At 42.0% G+C, this 18,321-nt stretch overlaps 1 protein-coding gene across 3 annotated transcripts in view; it reads right to left on the bottom strand.

The window, feature by feature from the left end:
- SRGAP3 (SLIT-ROBO Rho GTPase activating protein 3) overlaps positions 1–18,321 on the bottom strand; it is a 188,321-nt gene that overhangs the window by 63,403 nt on the left and 106,597 nt on the right. For all 3 annotated transcript variants that reach the window (XM_079958670.1, XM_079958668.1, XM_079958669.1), the window contains exons 4-6: positions 16,203–16,265; positions 9,582–9,767; positions 5,400–5,528 (exon numbers count right to left, since the gene is read on the bottom strand). In XM_079958670.1, coding sequence (XP_079814796.1) covers positions 5,400–5,528; positions 9,582–9,767; positions 16,203–16,265 — 378 coding nt within the window. The remainder of the gene's footprint in view (positions 1–5,399; positions 5,529–9,581; positions 9,768–16,202; positions 16,266–18,321) is intronic.

Below are 18,321 nucleotides of genomic sequence, written 5' to 3'. Positions count from 1 at the left end.
GGATGCCATCCGGACCTGGTGATTTGTCAGTTTTTATTTTGACAATAAGGCCTAGGACTTCACATTGTGTCATCACTACTTAGCTCAGTTCCTTAGACTCCATTCCGGCTAAGGGCTATGTGAAAATGTGCTGTGTATTCAAGTGTATAAACTACCCAAAAAAAAAAAAAAATGAAATGAAATGAAATGAAAGAAATGCAATTACCAGTATCAGTTGCTTTAGCCTAGGATGTATCTTGTTAAGACTTAATATCCTAATACTATCAAATTCCTTACTTTTTAAATCTCATCTCAAAGTTGCATGATCAATCAGAGGTCTAGAACCAAGACAAGACTCAGAAATCTGATGTGGCACACTTCTTTGGGGGCATAAAACATTGAATCAATATGGTCATGTTCTGGGCAAAGAAAATCCCAATTTAGCAATTAACTCACTAGATAGGCATGGGGAGAAAGTAAATCATTCCTTTTGCAAAATGGTACTAAGAGGAAGTAAAAACAGTATTTCATAAGAAACGACGGGATAGAATTTGTGGCTAACATTGTGTGTACACCCTTTCTCAAACCAGCAGTGGGAACACACCAGATGCAGAGTAAATGGGAGTTTGTACACAGCCTTAGTCTTGCTTCTTATAATCTAGAGATGTCTAGGATTGAAACAAACTTTCTGCATAGAAAGCATGTGCTCCTCTGCTGACCTATGGTCCTTCCCTTAATTTAGTGAGCAGAGGTTAAAATGAGGACTGCCCAAATGTAAATAATTCCTGTTTGACTCAGGAAATCCAATATTATTCCTTGTTTATTGGACACTGTGGAATTCAAAACTTGATGTTACAAGTCCTGGAAGATGTCTAACTGAGGGAATGAGTCTACTCCATTTATATTGGGATATTCTGAACTCTGCCCTATAAGGCTCTTCTGAAGCACACTATACATGTATGAAAGTCTGTTCAAACAAACAGCTCTTCTCTTGGGGAACTTGAAATTAGGACACACGTATACAGCTCATGCATCCTTAATAACACTTTGTTTTCTCAGGCAAGAAGAATATATAATTAGGCAAATTTAGTTGTACTGAATCAAAGATGTTTTGGTTTCAGTCCCCTAAAGGGATTTCCTGGAGTGAGGAATAAAAACCATCTGCTGACTCCAATGGAAGTATCAGAAAGGAAATATACTGGAGGGGAATGACATAAAAACAGCCAGAGCTAAACTGGCATTCGGCAGCTCTCCAGGAAACCAGAGATTCAGCTCCATGAAAATAAAAACGTCGTACATCAAAATGTAGGAAACCTGAGGTGCAAATCAATCTCAAAGGCTCTCGGAGGCTCTTTGGGTGGGTGGTTCCCTGTCTCGGAGACAGGTAAGTTACCTGTTCCGGGTGGGTTAAACACCCTCTGAAGGAGCAGAACTACAAAGCCCTGAACAACCTAGGTCCAGGATACCTTAGGGACCGCCTGAATCCTTACATCCCAGTTGGATAAATGAGATCATCGGAAGAAGCATTATTGGCTTTTCCCCAAGTTGGCAAGGCTCATTTGACAGCAACAAGAATCTAAGCCTTTAGTATCATTGGCCTAGTACTATAGAAAACCCTGCCAATCGAGATTCGGCAGGCGCAGGAATAAAAAACTGCTGGAGCAGAAAACGCCCTGGTGGTTATCACCAATAGACATTTTAACAATTAAAAAATTAAATATAGAGGGGGAAAGATGGACATATGAAGATTTACTAACCAAAACAGAATCCGGGTGGAGGATTAGACCTTATGAAGAAATAAAAAGCAAGCTGACTGGCTGGATTCAATACCATCAAATTAATTCAATGTGGAGAGAAGATAATAAGATCGGAATAAATGACAAGAAATCTAGATTTCAGATTGAAATAATAGAAAGTAAAACAAAATTATTATCAAAAATGTACAACCAGTTACTTGAGTGGGACACCAAGGACGAGGAAGTAAAGGATGTAATGGTGAAGTGGGCGGTAGACCTAGGGTACAACATAGAGTTTGATAAATGGAAGGCATTGTGGTGTAAAGATATGAATTTTTCAGCATGCACGACACTAAAGGAAAACATGTATAAGATGATGTACAGATGGTACATAACGCCGGTAAAACTACATAAAATGTATAGAACGGGCGATAAACTGTGTTGGAAATGTAAGAGCAAGGAGGGCGAATTCATTCATATGTGGTGGACGTGCGAGATTCTCAAAAAATTTTGGGAATCCATCTATAATGAATTAAAAAAAATTCTTAAATACACGTTTGTTAAAAAACCCGAAGCCTTCCTGCTGGGGATAATTGGTAAGGATATCAAAGAAGAAGATAGAACCTTTTTTCAATATGCAACGGTGGCCGCCAGAACCCTCATAGCACAGTACTGGAAAACACCAAAAATCCCAACACTAAAGGAGTGGCAACTTAAATTATCCGATTATTTGGAGCTGGCTAAATTGACACAGAAAATAAGAAATCAAAGAAGTGCAAAATTTAACAATGAATGGGATAAATTTAGGATATATATGGAAATAGAGACAAGGGGAAAATTAAAATGTTGATCAGAAACACATATGTACTTATAGAAATCACAGTAGGCATGAGATAACGCTTACTACGTAAAAAGTTTTATTAAGGAATAGACACAGCAGATAGATAAACAAGATAATAATTTCCGAAATCGAGATAAAGGGAAGTCGATCAATGTCATCAAAGTTGTATGTATTTCATGTTTTGTTTGTCTGTTTTTTTTCTCTTTTTCTGTTTTTTCTTTTTCATTTTGTCTTTTGTATGTTTGTGAAATATATTTATGTCAAAATTTAATAAAAAAAAAAAAAAAAAAAAAAAGAGATTCGGCAGGCGCTTCTGTTTCAACCTTTAAACACCTGCTGAAAACTCTTCTATTCCTCCAGGTTTATACGGGCAATTAAGAATATGTCTTTCAATAATAGTTAGCTGATCTCTGGTTTTAATTTTTTATATAATTTTTACTGCATGATTTTATGCATGACTCATAGTTTTTATGAAATAAAAATTATATAAAACAGTGGTGACCATTTTAGCATGTCCAATTGATGCATAATTGCCGACACGCAGAACGTGGACATAATGGGGAGGGGCACACTTATGCATGCTCTGTTGACGCACACAGGGCCAGGAATGGTACCCCTGTATGAAATGGTCACCGCCTGTATATATTTTAATAAATAAGTAAATGAATGAATAAAATAAGCTAAGCCTTTTACAGAAGGAGTGGGGTTACAAATTGCTCAAAACATTTTGTTCAATAAACTCTCACAAGCTCCATCCAACGTGTCTACCAAAATATCTCAAAATCTTCATAAGACTTCAAAATCCTACAACAAGTTTCTCTTTTAATTCTAGCATGGAACAATAAATATGATTTAGAGGATTAATTAAATTACATTACCTTCCAGATGCATTTACGTGACATTTAAACCAAAACTAAGGCTTCATACACAGACCACTGTTATTTACATGGCCATTACAGCAAACAGAAGTCAATTTATATCCCACTAACGAGAAGAAATGCCTTACTGCAAGACAGATTTCCCAGCATAAAACTGTAGAAACCTTATTTCTTGCATCATTGGACAGAACAAGTGCATGAATACATATGGTCAGCCTTATCTTGAGCCATTCCCAGTATCCAATGTGCTTACAAGGCTCTTTTGAAGTAGAATGAATAAGTGTAAAGTACATGAAATCCAGAGATTCCTAGTGTCCAAGCCTATAAGAGAAACTAGATTTATCTTATTTTATTTGACACATTGTATGAATTCTTATGCAGATGCCTCTGTAAGGGTCAGCCACCAACATATGAGCCTCTGAGTTGAAATGCCTGTTTTTTGGCATAACAGGTGCCATCTCTCTCTCGAGCCTTCCATAAAGGAGTGGGTTTTTTCTGGTGGTCCTCAAATCTCAAAACTGGTACACTGCGATATCTTGGCTTCTAAAGCGAGCGTGTGGGGAGAGTGTGCCTTTTCTCTCATGCCCACAGCAGTTGGCCCCTCAGCACTGCCAGCCCCAGAGGCGGTGGTTCCTCCTCATTCTCATCCTGTGGAGGCACAGAGGCTGGAAGCTACCTGGCTGCCATTGCACCTGCCACTGCCACTGAGCCAGCTCCAAGGCCAGGGGAAGGTGGGCAGCAGGCGAGCTGGGTCCATGGCGGGGGCCGGGCAGCACCAAGAAGACACAGCCTTCCTCAAAGCCCTCGCAGATGGTGCAGAGGTGGAAAGCCACATCTCATAGCAGCAGCGTCCAGCTCCAGGCACTCATCCCGCACCAAGCCCAGCCCACAGCATGACCTGCCTAGCAGTAGCCATAGCCAGTGGGCCGAGAAGCAGGGGCGGAGGAAGGGGGTGCGGTGGGGGCGGGTCGCCCTGGGTGTCATCACTGAGGGGGCTGACAAAATGCCAGGCGGTACTCACCATGGGGCATGCAGCGCGCCCAAGTCACGCATCTCTCCTGGGAGTGACGCGGTGGCTTGGGTGCCCGCAAGCTCCGCGCTGCCCCAAACGGTCCGCCCGCCGCCTTCCCCTCAGCTGTAGGACGGCTGAATGGGAGCAGGCAGGCGGACTCCTCGGAGGCCCCATGGAGCGTCCTGCCCCAGGTCATCCCACCCCCCACAGGCAGCTGGCCCCACCCCTGGGTGCCCGATTGGCTTGCTCGGCCGCTGCCAAAAAGGGTATGTCCTGATGAGTACCGACACCTTTTTTTCTACAAAAAAGGCACTACATAAAAGAATCTAATTGATCATGAATGGCCAGAGAAAAGATTCCCACTTTCTCTTTCAGCTCCCACCCGAGTACCTCTTCTTGTACCTCTTTGGGCTATAGCATCAGTAGTTTTTGCTTCTACCTGGCTCCAGTCATACCTGATCAAATTTCAAATTCCAATTCAAGCCCTTGACTGGTCTTCTCCCTATAGAATTATTCCAACACACTTCATCTTGTATTCAGAGAAATAAATAGTATCTACCACTGAGATCCCTACGTTCTGCACTCATTGCATGTCCAAGTTCAGCCCAGTTTTAACACACCAGTGGTTCAAAAACCCAGCTGCCAGGTGATATGGTATGATAAACACAGTGAGAGTCTCTACATCCACTCACATGTCCTACAGAAGATCATAGTCCTGGGATGTATAAATATACTGAGCTAGACATAAGTAATTATTCAAAAATGTTGATTTGAACGTTGCAGCGCTGTATCTTGGTTCTGTGCGTAATGGGTAGCGAACAATGTTAAATCAACAATGCAACACCACAGGAGCAAGGCAATTCTACAGCACTGACATGCTCAGAGACACAAACAGGATGTCTGGTGCAGCCGCCAGCTTGGGAGAGAGAGAGAGAAATAACTCACAAACTCACATCAATCAGGTCTGAGACGTCATGGATGTAGTATTTACTGACTGCTGCATTTGTTGCTGCCAGGTTCAGCAGATAATCGTTCCTAGCTTTAGTGCACTTCAGCTTATTTTCTGAGTATTTTGCTTGCCTCTGAAAAACATCAAAATGGTACACACATTTTTAAAAAGGTGAACAGGCCATCCCAATTCTTGCATTTGCATACCAAATTTTAAGCTCTTATAACATAAAAGCAGCTCTGATGACTAAAGGCTCCTCTAGTCCAACATCCTGTTTTTCACAAGCAGGACATAAGCATGGTAGCACTCTCCCACTTATGTTTTCCAGCAACTGATGATCAGAGAGGCATGCCACCTCCACTGGTGAAGGTAGTATCTAGCCATCATGACTAGTAACCACTGATGGTCTTATTCCTCCATGAAATCTGTGATAAGGAGCACTGCACAGCATTGCTGTGTTTATGTAAAAAACCTATGGTATTAGAGAGGTTTATCCAGCTGCAGCAATTTCTTCCAGATATACCCAGCACAGCAAGTGCATTCTATTTCAGTGAACACCCTACATCCACCAGGAACAGCTTGCACACTTGGAGAACAGTTTCGCATCAATCACATCAGTTACTGGGGAGGATAAAGTATTTCACATTCATATGGTAGCCTAGTCAATGATGTCAGACTTTTTAATGAAGTATGATACAGATCTAATATTCACTGCTGCTCCACTATATATATTGCTTTCCCTGCATCCTTGCTGAAGATTAATTCAGGCATTCCAAGTGCATCCCTCTGTGTAGGATGACCTCATGGAGAGTGAATTAGTGTTGCATGGAATTTGCTCCATTAAATCTTCAAATCACACCCAGTGATGAGTGAAAGAAGTTGCACTTGAAGAGCAGTCTATATGCGTTGAAGCTAAGCAGGTTTGGATCAAGTCAGTGCCTGGATGGAAGATTGCCTGGGAACCATTTCTATACTTCCTTGAGTTCCATGATGGAAAAAAGATAAGAGATAAATGTCGTAAATAATGAACTTTGCTGAACAGCCAGATGTAACATATAAAGAGCTCTAAAGACTCTTTAGGGCTAGGGTTGTGCACTATACATGTACATTAATTTCCTTCACGGAAGCTAAGAAATGGTAAATCTGCAGGGAGCAGCAAATTTAAGATATACAAGGTCTCGGAATGCAGAAGCTGGCAGACAGTGTCATACAGACTCGAAGCCCTTATTGAATAAGAACATCAAGTTAAGGTAGAACCACTCTGCAGAAACCATTATAAGTGCTTACAAGTTGTTGAAGAAGTAAGTCAAATAGGAAACATGTGATCCTACTGGCCTCAGTTTGCAAACAGCATGTTACGTGGTATAAAGTATCAAGTGCTAGGGATCGTGGTTTGTTTCACTCAGACAAACAAGCCTTGCCTTAACATTGTGGTTTATTTGGAGTAAGACAAACCATGATTTCTGGTCTGGCCACAACACTAAAGCAAGTATAGTGAACTTTTCTCTTTATGCCCCTCAACTGCTAACATTCGTGTGCAAGCGCAGACCTAGGCAAAATAGAAGTGGCTGAGGGTGTAAAGAGATAATGCTGCTAAAGCCTCTGTTCCTGCTCACAAAGGAGAGAAGGATCGTTTTCTGTTTCACAAGTGTTGTCGAGTGAGGTGGCAGAATTCCAGGATGACCCTGCACCACTTCAGAATGCTGGTGGAGGATGCCATTTAAAAAAAAAAAAAAAAGCTTTCCTCGTGTTTAAAAAAAGCACACGCAAAAGGATTATTATAGCAGTCTACTCTCTGCTGTGCTAGTTTATGTGTTTCTGTTTTACTAACAAAGAAAATTTTACGTATAAGTGGTATGGCCCATTCAACCACCTCATTCCCCTGTACAGGTCAGATAAGGAGTGTGCTGAGAACCAGTCAAAATTTTCTGGCACCAGTCACCTGCCCTGGGTGCAGGGTGCAAAAAACAGATGTGAGAGAATTATTTGTATGATTTGTATAGAAATATGGCCTTTCACCATCCCTATAGCCTCTTTAGGGCTAGGGTTCTATAGTATACACTAATTTAATGTAAAAAAGGAGGATGTCACGTTTAGCATATATCCTCAAGACTCAGTGTGCATACAACCTGCCCAATTTTCTAACCATAGGGAAGGTCCCTCCAAGAGGAGAAGCAGCAACAAATATATCTGTGCATTTGCCAGTAGAAGGAAAGCAAGGGTGAAGGAAGGCAGTCCAATTAAAAACCACATAATCCTTTAAACCAACATCTCTGAAAGCATCTGTTATAAATCTATTACAAATTTGAGCTTCTTCAAATCAGCAGTCAAGTGCATTCTATGGTATTTATTGTTCATTGGCACCAGAGTCAATTTAGGAGCAGAATGAATTAGCAGGTATAATTTAACACAACAGTTGGAGTGCTACCCTCTGGCTCTCCCTTCCCTTCCAAACCTGATTGCCTTGAGATTCAACCAGCCTCAGCCACTCCCACATAGCACTTTTCAGAGCTATTTTCTCATTTAAAAACTCTCAGTTTCACTTCCTGTTTGTACATAGATTCTCCTCAGGCCCATTTTTAATTTAGTCTTCAGATTCAGGTTCACTGCCCAGACAAGCAATACTGGATTAAAGGGCAGGCTACTATTATGCATAATACTTTGCTGCAGACACACAGCTCTAGCTCTGTTCATTATAGCAAACTGTCCCTTCCAACTGCAGGGCCCAAACATGGGAAAACTGAGGAGGGATAAAATTTTCCAGGGGCTTGGAGATCCAAGGGCAGCCCAGCCTGGACTGAAAACCCATTATCATTAGAGAAATAGTGAGGCTAAATTGTAGATTAATTTATTTAGCAAGACCACCCATCATTGCATGTGGATATGTGGATATTTAATTTCATTTTTTCTCTATTTCCAGAGTCTGCAACCAGAGTTTGAAGCATGGTTGCAAACTCTGTTTACAACGATCCATGGCTGCCTCTGAAAGGTGAAGGGAGAGACATTCTGCATATGAGGGGCACAGTACACAAGCCTGTGGCACATTTCTGATTTCCTAATTTCCATAGTTAGGACATCAGGAACGGTACCCTTAGAACTAAGGTTAATTCAGCTGTACAGTCAGAAATAATTCTGGTTATTTTCAGAGTGTTACTTTTGTTGAACTTCCCACATTTGTCTAACAAGCACATTACTGGGAATGGGAGGTGATCCCTGACTGTTTAATATTCCACTTATGACTGTAGCAATAGGAACTATCCCGCAAAAACAGTGTGATACATTCCACAGAGCACTAAACACACGCATGAGCTGACTGCCACCTAGTACTGCATGCCCACTCCATCTATTCAGATAAGCATTACTGTAGCAGACTAGATTTCCTACTAGGTTCCTTCGCTCTGCAGTCAACCAAGCCCCTTGGAGCCAGAACATGACTGTCTCTGTTGGATCCGGGAAACACTGCCTGAGCAGCTATTGTAGGACTTCTCTGCCCTTTTTGTACTGAATGTCTGGGTCATTTTTGTTTTGTTTGCTTTCTGAACCATCACTCTGGAGGCCTTCCCTCCCTCCAGCTGCCCTTTTCAACTCTCCTAGTATTGGGCAATTTAATGGTTGAACACATTAAACCCTGCTGATTTAATACACCCCTCTCCTTGGAAGTGCTCCACAATGTGCCCCCAGGCTCTGCTTCTTGCAGAAACCCGCCTGCTTGTCTGCCTAAGACAGGCTTCCCGAACGAACCTTGGCCCTCCAGCTGTTTTTGGCCTACAACTCCCATGATCCCTAGCTAGCAGGACCAGTGGTCAGGGATGATGGGAATTGTAGTCTCAAAACATCTGGAGGGCCGTGGTTGAGGAAGCCTGGCCTAAGAGCTCTGCTGTATTGGGGGCATTTTCTCCACAACTAACAGGCAGTAAAGAGAAAAGGTTTTCTGCACGCCCATCCCAAGCAGTTCGTCAGTGAAATTGCATGCAAACATAATTGCAAACAGGAGGCATTCCAAGCAGTTCAAATTCATTCAAAGTAATATTTCAGTAACACAAGCTGCTAATGATCACCAGCCATAAACCCTGGACTTGGGAAACACTCTCAGTAGATGTGTGCTCATCAGCTGACATGACACCGGCGACCGCATGGTTGGCATTGGCATCCTTCTGTCCAGCCACATGGAGAACCCTTCACTCACCTTTTCCTTCATCTTCTCAATCTTCTTGACAGAGCTGCGGCGCTGGGGCCTATCTTCATGCCGCAACAGGTTCACGCTGATGTCCCCTGCTTTGTTGAACTGTTTCTCTTCTTGCTTCTCGGCTTCCTTCAGTTTGCTTTCGGCACTGATGCTTTCAGCGTGGTACATATGGTATGTTTTCATCACCTGAAAGGTGAGGAAGTTCAGCGAGTCAGCTTATAACAAAAACAATGAATTCAGTGGTTGCAAAGGTTGGTACCTTTAAAGCACACCCAAAGCACTTTTCCCTGCATCAAAAAAACTGGGGCACTTTAGTTTGTTAAGGGTTGCTGGGAATTGTAACTCTGTGAGCAGTAAATTACAGTGTCCAGAATTCTTTGGAAAAAATGAATGTGCTTCAAAGGCACTGAGTGTGTACGTAGCTCAAGACTCCCCCAGCTAATCATTCACTTCTCTTCTAATAAGCAACGTATTTTACATTGTGTTTCATCCTCATAACTCCTCTATGGTGCACCACCAGGATTCTCATTTGACCGGAGGGATTATGAGGCTGAGAGACTGTGACTTGTCAAAGGCCATACAATCACTTCATACATTGCATCAAACAGATTTTAAGCCAGAATGTGATGAACATGTGTTTACAGATATGTATCTTATAGACTAGTTAGAGCACTGTGGGTGGCTGCAGCTCTTAGGTGTCAAATTCAGGTTTGCTTCAGCCTAGGGTGTGCAATCGCTCAAGGCTATGGAAGAAGAGGAATTCAGAACCCATCTACTCCAGACCATAACCATACATGTAGGCAACAGAGGACAAAAAAGGGATTTCATGCTAGAAAGCTGAAAACTGTAGTGGGGGTGGGGATCCATTTACTTTTAGAGAACCCTTTCACTTATTCTACATTAGGTGACAATAATACAGATTGTCTGCAAGGTACTTTATAGAATCTTGTTCATCCCCCCAAAAAAATCCTATAAGAAAGGCTACATCAAATTGGATTGGATAAGATCAAAGAATCTAAAATTTAATCCAGACAAGATGGAACTGAGTGTTTTGCTGATTTGGAGCAGGTATACAGTCAGCTTTGGATAGGCTTGGAAGATTCAGAACTGACAAAAATAAATTCTTCACACAGCGCACAGTTAAACTATGGAATTTGCTTCCATAGTTGGCAGTGACAGCTATCAACTTGGATGGCTTTAAAAGGTTAGACAAATTTATGAAGGATAAGGCAATCAATGGCTACTAGTTATGCTGTCTGTGTTCTATCTCCACTGTCAGAGGTAGTATACCTCTGAATACCAACTGGATAAGCAGTGAGTATTGTTGCACTCCGGTCATTTCTGCTGGTTTTCCATAGGAATCTGACTGGCCACTGTGAGAACAGGACCCTGGATTAGATGGGCCATTGCGCTGATTCAACATGCTCGTCTACTATTCTTATGGCTTGTGCTCTGCTGTTAAATGTCAGGCTCACAGTTTGGCGGGTGACAGAAAACTCAGGGTGGGATTCATCTCAAGAATCCTGTCAGAGGAAGCCCTGTTGCATGTGCAACAGAGATTTTCCCACTTCTCCATGTCCCCTGAAATTGCCTCTGAGGGGATCAAGAGAACCCCCTGGAACAGCATGCAGGGAGAAAAGGGGGGTCGTCCCCTTTCGAAAACTGAAATGCTTGCACTAATGGAATGCTCAACTTAGTACAATGTTGAGTTCCTCTGTTGGAGTGCCAGCGAAAGATTTTTCGCATGTTCAGGCCCAGAAACCTCCCCCCGAAATAAATTCACATATGACTCAAAATTTTGGTTTGGTTTTTGGCAGAATTTAGGCCACAACTTTATTGATTACAGAAAGTGACTGGTTGCATAGGCTCTGGTTTGACTAGTTCCCTGCCATGCAGGTAGCACTGACCCAGAGTTCCAGCATAGGTCAGCCAAAGGTGAACACCTGGATAAGCAGAAAGCCGGGAATGGGCTAACTCCGCCACCCAAATGTCCCCCTGGATTCAGGCACGGGCACAATCCCCTCTCAGGGATTGACCAAACCACTGAGTCCCTGGATTCCTTTAATGGAATACCCTTCACATAGGAATGGCGAGAGTGTTCCCCCATCCCTATCACCTGAACCAGAGCCTATCCGCAACCTTACAAGTTGTGACAATTTGCTACGCGGCAGGCGAAACCCAAATGGCAACAGCCAATCAGCCAAGTGGGGAAAATTTCTGCCTTGCCCCTGTCCCAACGACAGACGACACACTACAGCATAGCAAGGTCAAGCAAATAGCCCTAAAAGTAGGGAGAGGTGGGCGGGTGTTCCGAATGCACGCACCAAAAGAGGAAGCTCTGAGTCATGTGCATAGGCATAAATAGGTCCCTCAAACCGTTTGGACTGCGTCCCATTGGCCAGATTGTACCCAGCTTCAAGGGACCTACCAATCGGGTGTTGTGGCTGACCAATCGTACCCACCCACAACCCAGGTCTCACTGCAATACGTGCCCTCTTTAAGGGAGGATGCAATTTCCTGAAAAAGTAAGATCTAATCCAAGTCATTCAGGTCCTAGTCATATCCAGATTGAATTACTGTAACACACTCTACATGGGGTTGCCCTGTAAGACAAGACACTTCAGTTGGTAAAAGAAAGATAGTGTTAACTGGGACTTGCAGGTTGGATCACAAAACTCTAATGTTATGTCATCTTCACTGGCTCCCCGCCAGGCTCAATTCAAAGTGCTAGTTTTAACTTTTAAAAGCATCTAAGTGATGGTTCCTCATTTATGGAATACTCTCCTCAGGGAGGCACACCTGGCGCCATCACTATCTGTCTTTAGGTGACAGGTGTGCCTTTGGATCTTAAATTTCTGCTTATCTTTTAGTGGGGTAGGTTTCTGTTTTATATATATATATATATATATATATATAGAGAGAGAGAGAGAGAGAGAGAGAGAGAGAGAGAGAATGTATTATAGGTTATTTTTAATGTTTATTTTTGTAAGTCGCTTTGAGTTCTGTTTTTTAAAAAAAGCAGCTAATAAAGGAGGAGGTGGTGGTGGTGAAAGAAAGAAGTCCTGACCAGATACCTAAAGAACTGTCTTCTCCCTTCCAAACCTACAAGAGAAAAATGGCAAATTCTAAGCTTCTGATCTGTGTCTCCAATCTGTCAAAATTATGGTGGGCAGGCATAAGACACGGGGCCTCAATGAAGACTAAAAACAACCTCCCAAAACAGAAGGTCTGTCTGCTTCCATCCCTAGCTACCATTCAGCTCTTCTTGCAGGGGTTTTTTTTTTTGGGGGGGGGTGATGCTTCTTAATAATCTGCTGGGGCTATTTTTTAAAAGTATTTTTAAATAGTCTTCCATATAGTTTCTTTCTAAGCTGCTGCGGCTGTTTTTCAGGATTGCAGAGGCACATATTTGCCTGGAGCACACCTTGTTATGTAACTGTCCCTTCAAATGTCAGATAGAATCCAATCAGAGTCCTAAAGGACTTGGGCTGAATGTGACTTAGCTGGCATTTGCTGTCTGCTATGACATTTCTTTTTTTGCTTTAGAGTTAGTCACTAGATCCTGTTACTGCATTGATTAGCAAAATATGCGCATATATATATATATATATATATATATATATAAATCTGTGTCACATACACACACGGAAGAGCAGATATAAAAAAGCTCATTGTTTATTCTTACGCGGCATAGCAATAAAGTGTGTCACTTTTTGCATCATTAATTTGCATTACCCAAAGTATTCTGCAATAAATAAAACTAATATCTATTTATTGCACAGTACTCTAGGCAATGCATAGTAATAAAACTATTTCTAAATATTCTGGATATTGCATAAAAATAAATTGGTTTTATGGCCCTGTTAACATGCATTCCACACGGTCCTCCTCTTCCACCAGTCTCTGCATATGGTATCAGGGAAACATTTTTTTTCACACAGTTACACAACGTGGAGAGGCACAGCCTATCAGACATTCCCAGTGCTGTGTATCCATATCGCTCAACCATGCTTAGGAGCACAGACATTATTATGATCAGGTATAATAAGGGAACATTAAAAGCATACCATATGAAGCTGCCTTATATTCAAATTTGTTCCTGCCTTAATTCTAGTCCAGGGTGGGGAACATTTGGCCTTCCAGATGCTGCTTAACAACAACATCCATCAGCCCCAGCAAGCTTGGCCAATGGTCTGGGCTGTTGGGAGTTATAAGTAAAGCACCAGCTCTCCAGGAGTACCTGCTCTAGGCAGTTAAGAAGAGCTGTTGTCCAGCAGCAGAGCATCTGCTTTGCCTGGCAAATGTCCCAGGTTCAATCCCTGGATCTTGGTATTTCCAGGGAGAGATCCCTGTCTGAAAATCTGGACAGCCTCTGCTAGTCAATATAGGCAATACTGAGCTAGATGGACCAGTGATCTGAATTTGCATAAGGCATCATCCTATGTACAGTGTGGCCTCAAAGACTCACATCTTGAGACAGTATCAACCCATGATGATGCTTCACTCGCTTTGTTTTTGTCTTTTACACAGAGTAGCAAACTCTCCATGGACACTGGCATAGACAGCCAAAGTGCTGCCCTCCAGATGTTGCTGCCTTCCCATCCACCCAGTCACCGTGGCTAATTGTGAAGGAAGATGACATCTGTGCTCCAACATCTGGAGCACACCATTCAGACTACCACTGTTCTTTTTCAACCTTCCTGTCAACCAAGGAACTTAGGCTATGCCACACTGGTCCCCCAAAAAGGTAAAGGTAAAGGTACCCCTGCCCGTACGGGCCAGTCTTGACAGACTCTGGGGTTGTGCGCCCATCTCACTTAAGAGGCCAGGGGCCAGCGCTGTCCGGAGACACTTCCGGGTCACGTGGCCAGCGTGACATCGCTGCTCTGGCAAGCCAGAGCCGCACATGGAAACGCCGTTTACCTTCCCGCTGGTAAGCGGTCCCTATTTATCTACTTGCACCCGGAGGTGCTTTCGAACTGCTAGGTTGGCAGGCGCTGGGACCGAGCAGCGGGAGCGCACCCCGCCGCAGGGATTCGAACCGCCGACCTTTCGATCGGCAAGCCCTAGGCGCTGAGGCTTTAACCCACAGCGCCACCTGCGTCCCCAAAGGAATACACAAAAGAGCTTTATTTTTCAAGTGACCTGGCAACCGTATCCACATTCCTAGCTTACTTCTTTCTTGGCATAAAAAATGTTTTGCCGTAGAGAAAAATAAAAGCTGGAACTCATTAAATGGTTCTCTGTTAACCTGGAGTGAGGTCTTGAGCAGAGGGCTCTGTCTTGGGTCCTGTACTTTTCAACATCTTTGTAAATGATTAGAATGGAGGAGAAGTAATGCTTATCAAACTTGCATATGACACAATGCTGGGCGGGGTGGCTAACACTATAAAAAGACAGCATCAAGGTTCAAAATCATCTTGACGGGTTAAAATGCTGGGCCAAAACACCATGACAAACTCCAATGAAAATAAAGATAAAGTCCCGCATTTAGGTACGAACGATCAGAGGCACAAATATGAGACTGAGGTGAGAGAGGGAGATAGATTACCTGGTTTGGCAGCATGACATGTGAAGAGCATCTAGCTGATTTAGTTGATCAAAAGCTAAATAGAATGAGGCTCTTAAAAAACAACAACACCTAATTCAATCTTAGCTGCATTAACAAAAGCACAGCGTCCAGATAATGAAAGGTAACTGTTCCATTCTAATCTGCACTGGACAGACCACATCTGGAGTACTATGTCCAGTTCCGGGCACTCAGGATAAATCTCTGAATATTATATATTATGAGATTTGAGCATGGCACAGTTAGGAGAAAAATGAAGTTTATATATTAAACTAAATATCCCACATACCAATGTGAATTTAAACAGAAAGGGGGGAGTTTTTCCCCAGCTTTAATTATGAGAAAGTACTTTGACTGTGCATAGTCTGGAATGTATGGTCTGTTTCAAAACTAACCAAAAACATGACCTCTTGACTGAGTTCCAAATGCAATGCCAAAATATCATCACCTTAAGCCATTTCTGTAATTTCTAGTATTAAATATATAGAGAGAGAATTGAAGCAAAGGCATTTGCAGAGGCAAGGGGATTGCCAGTTTAGTTGTGTCATACATGCCTCTTTCAAATCACATCATAAACCATCTCAGAAACTTGCAATATCTTATATTACAAAACTGCTTAATATACTTGTCACTAAACCCTCACAACCAATCTTCTTCCTTCATCTTGCCCCACCTCACCAGATGCCTTTACTACTGTCCCATTTTCAGTTAAGCATGCCTAAGCTGCAGTGCCTTTTGTTTATCTTGTGGTGATGGAGTAATAAACATTCCACTGGTATACTACCTGCCACTACAATGAGATATTTGCCACCAGCAACATGCATATTTCTCAACAGATATACTACTACACCTCTCAATTCTAGCACTCCTACCATAACCAGTATTTACAGTCACTTTTCATCTCTCTCTAGCTCCAGGGGGAGTAGGAAGTAAATTCTGGGGTGATTTATTGGAGGAGGAGGAAAGTAAAAGAAGACCCTAGTAATGTCGGATTTTGGACTAAAGTCTGACAAAAAAAATCATTTTAGAAGTGCAAGAGTCATGTTACTCACAGTGTAGAGTTCATTGGTCACCTTCAGGAGTTCTTCATGCATCTGAAGTCCAATTTCCTTACTCTGGAACACAAAACAAAAACGTTAAGTTGAAAAAAGGTAAGTTTGTTGCAAAGGAAAGAACTAAATGAACATGCAGGGTGGACTTTTAAAATGTTATCAGAGCTTATTTGACACTGCATCCAAGTTATTGTTACATTTCGCCCTATAAAGTGTTTGAACTGCATTCTATAGTGCTGTAGGTGAACTTGCCCACTGCAAAAAGTCTGTACGAGAGGCACTTCTATGTTCTTAGCACATGTCAGAAAAAAATAAATGTTAAATAGAACTACAATTAGTAGAATCAGATATGGGCATCTTAGCAGTCAGAACAATAAAGCACTACATGGCTGGGGAAGAAAAATGGAAGATAGACCTTTTGACAAGGAATAGAGGGGGGAAATGGTCATTTAAGTTGTTATAGTTTTCCAAATTTATTTTTTAATTTGTCTACAAAAGAATATTGTTAATCCACTGCAGATGTAGTTCCATATTTATTATAACCACATTTTTCGTGCTTTCCTCACTTTACAAAAGAGCGGGAGAATTTTTGCAACAGAGTTAGTTTCTGGTAATTCAATAAAAAAAAAAAACCTCTTCTGAATGTGTTCCCAATTTCCTGAACAGCTATCCAGATGGTTTTCAAAGCCCTTGTTCTGCTCTGCAGTGGTGTTGCTTTTTTAAGCGGTATGTGCATTTCAGTCATGAATGTGATTTTGGGGAAATAAAATTGCCTTGGGTTAGAGAAACGCCTTCAGCACTTTATAAATGTAGTTCAAATCCTTTTTCTTCAGAAATTGAATTGGTATAATCCCAAAAGGGATGCAAATCACCATCTAGGCTCCGCTTCTCTCATTCAGAAATGTTGAGTCCAAATTACATGTGTTCTTTATTCTGAAACAGGCAGTAAATAAATGAACCATTAATGTAGTTCTCACAAACAGCAGATGAGGTAGCAAGCCATGTAACTCCACAGACTGGTCCCCTCCAGCTATTGTTGGACCATGAGTGTCAGTGAGCATGGCCAATGGTCAAGTATGATGGGACTTGTAGGCCAAAAACATCTGAAAGTCATCAGGTTGGAGAAAGCTGTTCCAAGAGTTCTAAAGTCCAAGGTTCAATTGCTAATGAAGCTAGCAAAGGATGTCAGATAGCAGGATTGTGTGAGTCCCCTGTCTGAGATCTTAAAGAGCCACTTCCAGGACAGAGGAGATGGTTATAGGCTAGAAAGAAGCCAGCTTCAGATGTTCATATATGAAAAACCCTATGTACAGCTGCAAGTGCTGAATATATGAAAAGTTGACACTGCTCCCAAGATACACTCTCTTCTTTGGCTTAGAAGTTTAAAACAGGAGGTACCGGTGTTCTAAATCAGCAAGAGGAGCCTTCTCAACTGCATGCAGTGATGAGAAAAATGTATTCTATACATTTCCACTGATTTATCTCACAATTTGCAAAAGCAAAACATGGCACTGAAAAAGCTTGGGGCCAAATCTTGTCTTAAGTTAAAGCGCCACTTAATTTACTTAATGGAGGATATGTCCTATGGACTTACCTCTTAGGGTTTCTGTATACTCACCTACAAACTTGATGTAACCCCAAAATAAACCTGAATTTAAAATATGCTAAAGTGGGGATAATCAACAACAACAACAAAAATACAACTGGAAAGGAGGGGGAAGAATGGCATTGCTGAAAAAGGAGTACAGAAGAAACATAGGCATATATATATATATATATATATATATATATATGGAAAGCACCTCATGATATTGGTTACTTTTTGGTTCACACCATAAAGCTATTTTTTTTAAAGTCCCCAGGGATAGAAAGGGGTGGCTCATATACTTCAGCAGAAAAGTTAAAGAATGTAATGTAGCTGGAATTTTGGGCAAGTGTGTCCACTCCACACACATCCTTAAAAACAAACAGGGAGTGCAAATGAAAGGGGGGAGCAGTTGAAAGAAGACTGATATGCTCAGTGGGCACAGAATGCTGGCTGACTGACTGTTGCGGTGGGAGGACGGGACAGGGAGGAATCATGTGCCTGAAATTCTGCCCATAAAAACAGCGCACACTG

Source organism: Podarcis cretensis (assembly GCF_951804945.1).
Source record: "Podarcis cretensis genome assembly, chromosome: 2".
Lineage (NCBI taxonomy): Eukaryota > Metazoa > Chordata > Lepidosauria > Squamata > Lacertidae > Podarcis > Podarcis cretensis.
This window is presented reverse-complemented; position numbering and strand designations above follow the sequence as displayed.